The following is a 9,026-nucleotide window of genomic DNA, read 5'->3' on the forward strand; positions in this document are numbered from 1 at the left end:
GTGAGTGTGAGAGCGAGTGAGTGTGTGTGAGAGCGAGTGAGTGTGTGTGAGCGAGTGAGTGTGTGTGAGAGTGAGTGAGTGTGTGTGAGAGCGAGTGAGTGTGTGTGTGAGCGAGTGAGTGTGTGTGTGAGAGTGAGTGAGTGTGTGTGTGAGCGAGTGAGTGTGTGTGAGTGAGTGAGTGTGAGAGCGAGCGAGTGAGTGTGTGAGCGAGTGAGTGTGTGTGAGAGTGAGTGAGTGCGTGAGCGAGTGAGTGTGTGTGAGCGAGTGTGTGTGACAGCGAGTGAGTGAGTGCGTGAGCGAGTGAGTGAGTGTGAGAGCGAGTGAGTGAGTGTGAGAGCGAGCGAGTGAGTGTGCGAGCGAGTGAGTGTGTGTGAGAGTGAGTGAGTGCGTGAGCGAGTGAGTGAGTGTGTGAGCGAGTGAGTGTGTGTGTGAGCGAGTGAGTGAGTGTGAGAGCGAGTGAGTGAGTGTGTGAGCGAGTGAGTGCGTGAGCGAGTGAGTGTGTGAGAGCGAGTGAATGTGTGTGTGAGCGAGTGAGTGAGTGTGAGAGTGAGAGTGTTGCTGGGTGAATGTGTTGTGGGGTGTATGTGTGTAGGGATAAGTACCTCACTACCTGCAAGCTGTTTGCGTGTTTTTGACCGGACTGTACAAACAGAAATCTTACTTTCACGGCCACAAATGGTTAGTCTCTGGGGTCGTGCCCTAGTCCAGTTCTCCTCCTCTAGGAGCAGACTATCGTTTCACTGACCCCCACCTTCGGAAGACCCGAGTTAATCCAAACGACACACTTTATGCAAGGTCTGTGTTCATCCAGCCAAGGAGCATCAACACCCACCAGGGTCTCAAGTGGCTAGTATCAGGATCGAGCACTTTCCAGTCAGTACCACACACTGTGTATCCCCAACCCCAGAGAGATGTCCCCACTGCAGCCATCTCCTACACCCCATCTGCCATCCTGTGGATGCTCTGAGCTCATTAATTATGGGAAGGTGATGGCCTTGTGGTGTTACTACTAGACTATTAATCCAGAGACCCAGGTGCTGTCCTGGGAATTTGGGTTCAAATCCCACCTCGGCAAATGGCAGAATATGAATTCAATAAAAACCTGGAATGAAGAGTCTAATGATGATCATCTAATGATAAGATTGTTGTTGATTGTTGGAAAAAAAACCCATCTGGTTCACTAATGCCCTTTAGGGAAGGAAAGTGCCATCCTTACTTGGTCTGGCCTACATGTGACTCCAGGCCCACAGCAATGTGTGTGATCCTTAACTGCCCTCTGGGCAATAAATGCTGGCCTAGCCAGCAATGCCCACACTCCATGAATGAATAAAAAGTCAATCACTTTCACATCACGGGAGCTTTAGATGTTAATTGTGGTTGAGGGAGGTTCCTTGAATCCACAGTTTAAAAACAAAATCAAGTTCACCAGATCAGGAAGCATGCAGTCAGAGCATTAAACCCTCCACAGAGACTCAGCTCAACTTCAATCACATGCACTCACCACCAACTCCCATCGACCTGACCATTCCCATGAGCTTACAACATAGGCAAACATGACAAGGTCATTGGCTGGGCTAAACTCCAACCCGAAACAAGTGGCTCCCAATGACCACAGTCAAATGCCACCTCGATCACAGAGAATACCAGCCCGTTGTTTAGAGAGTGACACAGGAAGAGGAGCGAAAGGATATAATGTTGCATTGCCGTGAAATTAAAAGTGCCACTTAACCAGATGCCTTGACAAAACATGAAGAAAAAGCAAAAAATAATCTTTGCTGTGATCAGCTAAACTCATCATGCAGCCTTGCTGTCAACTCCACCCCAGCTAGAAATAAAGACTTGTATTTGGATAGTACTTTTCTCTACTGTAGGATCTCTCAATGCATTTAACAGCTAATTTCAGTCAAAATTAGGCGCTGTTGCAATGCAGGTAAATTACACAGCAACCTTCTACAAACAGCAGCAGGGGCTGAACAGGGTGGTCCATTTTTGTGATATTGATTGAAGGATCAATATTGACTCGAACAGAGGGGAGAACTCCTCTGCTCTTCTCGAAATACTGCCAGGAATCCTTTCCTTCCATTAAGTTAAGGCTGCAGATTAATGGCTCAACTGAACAACAGCATGACTAATAATTGGACATTCCTTTCCTTCCACAGTCCAGGGTCAGCCTGATTCCAAGCTGCAGCTTCTGGCGTTGGGCTTGAACTCTGAACCTTCTGTTGCCCACTGCAAATTGGAAAAGGCAGGTTTGCATTTATATACAGCCTTTCATAATCTCAAGATTACTGGTGCTGGTTAATAAGATTAAAAAAACAGTGATTTAGTAATGAGGGATGAAAACATTCAGTTGTGTGTGATAACACTTCATAATCTCAGAAGGTCCCGCAGTACCTTAGAGGCAATAGAAGTGTAGCTTCTGTCATAGGGTCATACAGCACAGGAGCAGACCCTTCAGTCCAACTTGTCCATGCCGACCAAGTTTCCCAAACTAATGGCTGGACACTCTTCACCTGCTCTCACTATCCATGTTCTGTATAAACACACCAGTGAATTCAACAAAGTGCCAGAACATCTATCAACTCCCACCTCAATCCTGGCCATTTACTCTTCAAAGTCAAAATCTCCTATGTAGAATAAGTAAAGGGAGACCCTTCAGCCCATCGTGCCTGTACCAGCTCTTTCAAAGAGCGATCTAGTTATTTTTATTCATTCATGGGATGTAGGTATCATTGGCTCAGCCATTATTGATTGTCCACCCTTGAGACGGTGGTATTGAGCTACCTTCTTGAACCACTGCACTCCACGGGGTCTAAATCCATCTATAGTGCTGTTAGAAAGGGAGTTCCAGGATTTTGACCCAATAACAGGAATACATTTCCATGTCAGGATGGTGGACAGCTTTCAGGCAATGCTGGAGCAAATCCCATTCCTGCATCTGGAGTTAGTCTCACTACCTCACTCTTGCCACACGTTCCTGGAAATTGTACACCCATTGTATTCATCCAACTCCCTCTCGAAATCTGTGTCCCGTTCAGCTGGTGCATTCCCAATCCTAAAGCAGGGTTTTCCAAGAGGGGTTGGGGGGTGGGTGGGATGGGTGTGGCCACCCCATTTGGGACCACAGGCCGAGATCCTGGGATTGCCAAGTCCAACTCAGCAATGGCCACCACGGAATTCTGCCCCCTCCCCATCACTGTCTCCCATTCTCACAGATCAATGCCCGCCGACCCCTCCACTCCCACAATTCTCACTGAGGTTTTGTAACCACTTTCAAGCCAATGACGGGAAAAAGGAAATCCTGAGCACATTGTAAAAAAATTATTTTCCTCACGTCATCTCTGATCCTTTTGCCAATCATCTTAAATTTGTTTCTGAACAAATTAAGCTTCTCCGGTTTCTCCACAAACTATAATCCCTCACTGGTGGAACAATTTTAGTAAACGTGGTCTGTACCCTCTCAAAATGCCTGAATATCCCTCCAAAACAGTGATCCCCATAATTGGACTCAACTCTCGGTCATGCTTCGTGGAGGTCACTTCTTCAATGTTCCACTGTACATTTTGTGATGAGCCATGAGTTTTGGGAAAAGCAGATTTTTTTTTAAAATTGCAAGCTGTCCCTTTTACAACCAAGGTTGCCCGCACAGTATTTTGTAATGTGGTTAATGGGTTTCCTGATAATGGCATTAAAAAATGCCATGTAAGCCGAGGTTGTCATGGGGATGTAAAGCTAAGAAGCAAAAAGGAAGTCAGTGGCAGTGTCAGGGTTCTATCTTGGCTAGTGATGGCAAGCAGAAGGTTCTCTAAGAATGGATTAACCTTCTGTTTCACTGTTTAGAATCCCTATAGTGTGGAAACAGGCCATTCGGCCCAACAAGGCCACACCACCCCTCCGAACAGCGTCTCACCCAGACCCATTCCCTTACCCCTGCATTTCCCATGTCTAACCCACCTAACCTAAACATCCCTGGGCACTATGGCCAATTTAGCATGGTCAATCCACCTAGCCTGCACATCTTTGGACTGTGGGAGGAAACCAGAACACCCAGAGGAAACCCATGCAGACATGGGGAGAACGTGCAAACACCACACAGACAGTTGCCCGAGGCTGGAATTGAACCTAGGTCGCTGGCGCTGTGAGGCAGCAGTGCTGACCACTGAGCCACCGTGCCACGCCGTTTAGAATAGGGCTGTGACAATATTGAAGAGACTGTGTGGCTGTGTATGTGACATACCTTTGGGAAGGAAAGGGAGGGGAGGGAGGAGAGAGGGGAGACAGAAAGAGCAGAGGATTCTGAATTAGACAGGATCCAATATTGCTGTTTCAGAGCAGTCAGAGCCTGATTATAGGGTCCAGCAGAAGGACTATTTGGAAGTTTTGCAGTAATGGGCTGCTGTGATCTGACTGAGAGAGGGTTTGTTGATTTATGCCTGGTCAGTATAAATCATTTTCATGGACTTTGGATTGAAAGTGGCAGGTGATGAACATAGCTCAAGGGCTGAAATCACTGAGTAAGAAATGAAAGGACAACATAGCAGAGGCTGAGTTGGGAAAATGATGAGATTGTAAATGATGGAGGTAATGCACCTGCTTGTAACCATGTGAAGTGTACCTTCGCTGTATTGACAAATTTAAAATGAAATTTCTCTTTTTATTTGCCTTCACCTAATCAATGTTTGAATAAAAACAGAAAGAACTGTGGATGCTGTAAATCAGGAACAAAACTGACGTTGCTGGAAAAGCTCAGCAGGTCTGGCAGCATCTATGAAGAGAAATCAGAGTTAACGTTTCGGGTCCAGTGGTCCTTCCTTAGAGCAAAGCATCATCAGGATTCCTTTAAGAGCTCTCCGTCTGTGTGGGGATTATAACTGTTAGTATTTATAAAGCTCATGACCTTGCGTGCCTTAATATCTGTTCTGTCAGTCTGTCTTACTGCCTTCAAAACTTAATGCAGAAGCACTCCCAAGTCTTTCTGTCCCTTAACACTCTATCATTTGGTCTGTGTTAACTCTCCTCATTCTAACAAGAAAAATATAACTCACTTTTCTACGTTGAATTTCATCTATCATGTGTCTATCCATTCCACACCTTGTTTACGTCCTGTTTCAGTCTATCACTTAATGCCTCACTCAACTACAGTGATGTTTTTTCCCCATCTGTAAATTTCATATTCGCCCAGACCCATCCTCCTTTCATTCCCAACAGTTAGTTCATAAGCAAAAGCAGCAGGGGGTCTGAGCACCGAGCCTTGGTGAATATCACTATACTCTGTACAGCAAAGGGTTAATACTCATATGTAAACACTGCTGAAGCAGCTGACTAAGGGGTCTGGAGCAGGTGGGACTTGAACTCAGTATACCCAGGGGTATATCCAGTTTAAAAAGAAGTTAAATAAAAGGCAATAATTTTAGACTTTAACAGTTTTTTGTCGAGTACACAATCCCTTCTAATACTGACCACCATAAAAACAGATATCCTTCCCTCCAGTTTTAAGATCTGTTTTCTCTTAGTCACTCAATGTTATATCAATCCCCTTGCCATCTCTTTAATCCCATGGCTACATTGTGCTCACAAGCCTAATGAGGTGACAAATGCGTTTTGAAAATGTATTAGATACACAGACACGAACTACGCTGCAGTTTGTTATCTCAGAAACAAAAACTAACTCAAATTTGTCAAACGCAATGGCTCCACTTTATTAGTCCAGGCATGTTCAAGCAGCTTTCAACATTCTCCTGGGTTAATGTCGCTCAAACGTTCCTCGCCAACTGGTGTTTCACTGATTGGTCAAGTTTATCTTTCTAGCCCTAATCAAACAGGGAAGCAAGATTTGCATCAGAGAAATATCGGAATACAATGTCTTCAGTTCCTTCTCAATCACTACCCTTACTTCCCCTGGCGATCTCATCTATACAGTATGGATTACTTTACACACAACATTCTTAGTATTTCCAGTTTATTTTTACATTGTCCTGTATCCTGTTAACGTCTTCAACTACCAGTCATGATGCAGTGGTAATGTCAGTCAATTACTCACCCAGAGAGCCAGGTTAGTGTTGAGGGCCTCAAATCCCACCAGAACTGCTGGTGGATTATTTAAATTCATTAAGAAAATCTGGAACTGAAATTTCGTCTCAATAACAGTGACCACGAAACTATTGCCATTTGTTGCTGAGATCTATCAAGTTAGAAAATCTGCCATCCGAACCTTGTCTGGCCTACGTGAGACTCCAGACCCACAGCAATATGGCTGACTCTTAACTGCTCTCTGAAGTGACCCAGAGAGTCACAACAGCAATTATGCATGGGGCAATAAATGCCATCCCTGCTAGCAATCTCCACAAAAACTGAAAGAAATAAAATACGTGAATTGTCAAGTTCCCTTCCTGGGTAAACACCAATACAAAGAACATGCTTAACACCTGAGGTATGACTTGATTGATTGACTGATTGATTTTATTGTCATGTGTACTGAAATACAGTGAAAAGCTTTGTTTACAGGCGGTACAGGCAGATCACAGCAAGCAAAGGATGTACAGATCAAAGAGACTTAGAGGCATACAGGTTGCATTGCAGGCTACATTATTTGAGGCTACAGTCCATTCAACAGTCTGATAACATACAGTAAGAAGCTGTTTCTGAACCTGCTCATGCATGTGTTCAGGTTTCTGTATCTTCTACCTGACGGAAGAGGTTGTCAGAGATCATTGCCAGGGTGCAATAGGTCTTTGATGATGTTGGCTGCCTTTCTGCAGCAGCAAGCCGTGTAAATAGAGTCCATTAATGAAGGGTCTAGGCCCGAAACGTCAGCCTTCCTGCTCCTATGATGCTGCTTGGCCTGCTGTGTTCATCCAGCTCTGCACCTTGTTGTTTCAGATTCTCCAGCATCTGCAGTTCCTACTATCCATGAATGAAAAGTTGGCTTATGTGATGGTCTGGGCTGTACACGCCACCTTCTGTAGTTTTTTACGGTCCTACACAGAGCAGTTGCCACACTAGGCCATTATGAACGCGGACAGTATGCTTTCAACGGAGCATCTGTAGAAGTTGGTGAGGAACGTTATGGACATGCCAAGTTTCCTGAGCCACCTGAGGAAGAAGAAGCGTCATTGTGCCTTCTTGACTCTCACATTGACATGGGAAGTCCGGGACAGGTCGTTGGTTATCGTCACTCTGAGGAACTTGATGCCCTTCATTCTCTCGGCCTCAGTTCCATTGATGTAGATGAGGGCGTGTTCTCCTCCTTTCTTTCTGAAGTCAATGATCAGTTCTTTAGTTTTGCCAACGTTGAGAGGCAGATTGTCTTCATTGCATCACGTCACCAAGCCCTCTGTCTCCCTTTTGTAGTTTGACTTGTTAGATATCTGTCCTACTACGGTGGTGTCGTCAGCGAACTTGTCGATGGCGTTCGTTTGGAATTTGGTCACACAGTCGTAGGTGTACAGGGAATACAGTAGGGGCTGAGGATGCATCCTTGGGGGGCTTCAGTGTTGACTATTATTGAGGATGGGGTGCAGTTACCTATCCTCACTGATTGCAGCCTATGGGTCAGAAAGCTGAGGATCCAGTTGCAGAGGGTGGAGCCGAGACCAAAATCATGCAGTTTTGACTTTGGTTCCTACTCAGCCCTCAGCCCTCCTTTTGTAATTTTATTGCTGTAATAGAAAAACTTAAGATTCCATTGTGTGTTAACCACTAATCTATACTCACATTAGTCTCTCCTACTTCCCTTTTCATTTCTCCTCCGCACTTTCTAGAGTCAGTTTGGTTAGCCGCACTCCCTCAGCACTATTCCGACCAATATACTCTCTCGTTATACAAACTACAATCTTAAAATCACACGGGAAATCTAAAATCAAACCCATAACATCATCTAAAAGAACAATATCCTGCCACACTGTTTCAGTGTTCATTGTCTAATTATGGACAAACAGTTCCATCTCATAACTAACTCTAGGCACCGACATTGCCTCAAGAGGGAATTCTATCTCTCACCGGGTTTACTGTGATGCTCAAGTACAAAGGTAAGATTGCATTGATTTCACTGACTACATTCTCAGGATGTCTCAAACCATTTCAAAGACTTTGAACTGTAATGGAGGTGAACTGTCAAAAAAAAAGAAACATTTCACACTAAGTAAGAAGATGAACGACCTGCTTCTTCCACTGTCCAGATTAGTAACCCCCTGACCTCCTCAATCTCTCTAGTTCCAATTTTCCCACATCCACAGTCTCGTGCTTGCCCGTCAGAGTTGGTGGACAGGGATCAGGAATCTAATCTAATCATGGCACACTTCTGGTTTCCTGAGGAAGCCAAAGAGACAGCTAACTGGACAGTATGTTATAGGACGCGGTCCCACCTCTGAGATTACATGGAACTTTACATTCGGTCGAGAGTCGGAGGTGGTGGGGGGATGGTGTCAGGCAGGTGTCAGGAGCCAGCACATAGCGATGGAGCAATGGCCTTGGATTTGGACCCACAGACATGAGGTGCTTTGTAACAAAAACAGAAATTGTTGGAAAAGCTCAGCAGGTCTGGCAGCATCTGTGAAGGAAAAATCAGAGTTAACGTTTCGGGTCCAGTGACCCTTCCTCGGAACTGACTGCAGATGGGAAAAAAGGTCAGTTTATATGCAGAAGATAGGGTGACAGGAGGGGATAAGGAATAAATGATAGGTGGGATACAGCCCGAACAGAGAGAAGAACAGTTGTATAGACAAAGGAGTGGATTATGATCTGGCTAGGAGGGTAAATAGCTGTTAATGGGTGCTGTTAGTGGTTTAACAATAGATTGTGTGTTAAAACAGATTGTGTGATAACAAGGCCTGTTTGTGGGGGTTGGTGCAAGGACGTGGGAGAGCTCAAGCCTGAAAACTGTTGAATTCAGCATTGAGTCCAGAAGGCTGCAGAGTTTCCAATTCGAAAATAAAGTGCTTGGTACCTGTACGGAGGAGAACAGGGACTACAGAATGGATGAGCTAACCGTGGCATCACAGAGCAAGATGGTATTCAATTGGGGAAGA

At 45.0% G+C, this 9,026-nt stretch overlaps 1 protein-coding gene across 1 annotated transcript in view; it reads right to left on the reverse strand.

Moving 5' to 3' along the window:
- LOC109917018 (cytoplasmic FMR1-interacting protein 2-like) overlaps positions 1 to 7,199 on the reverse strand; it is a 74,640-nt gene extending 67,441 nt beyond the window's left edge. Inside the window, exon 1 of the mRNA XM_048603477.1 lies at positions 7,134 to 7,199. Coding sequence (XP_048459434.1) covers positions 7,134 to 7,199 — 66 coding nt within the window. The remainder of the gene's footprint in view (positions 1 to 7,133) is intronic.
- Between the last annotated feature and the right edge of the window lie 1,827 nt (positions 7,200 to 9,026).

Source organism: Rhincodon typus, chromosome 12 (assembly GCF_021869965.1).
Source record: "Rhincodon typus isolate 14 chromosome 12, sRhiTyp1.1, whole genome shotgun sequence".
Lineage (NCBI taxonomy): Eukaryota > Metazoa > Chordata > Chondrichthyes > Orectolobiformes > Rhincodontidae > Rhincodon > Rhincodon typus.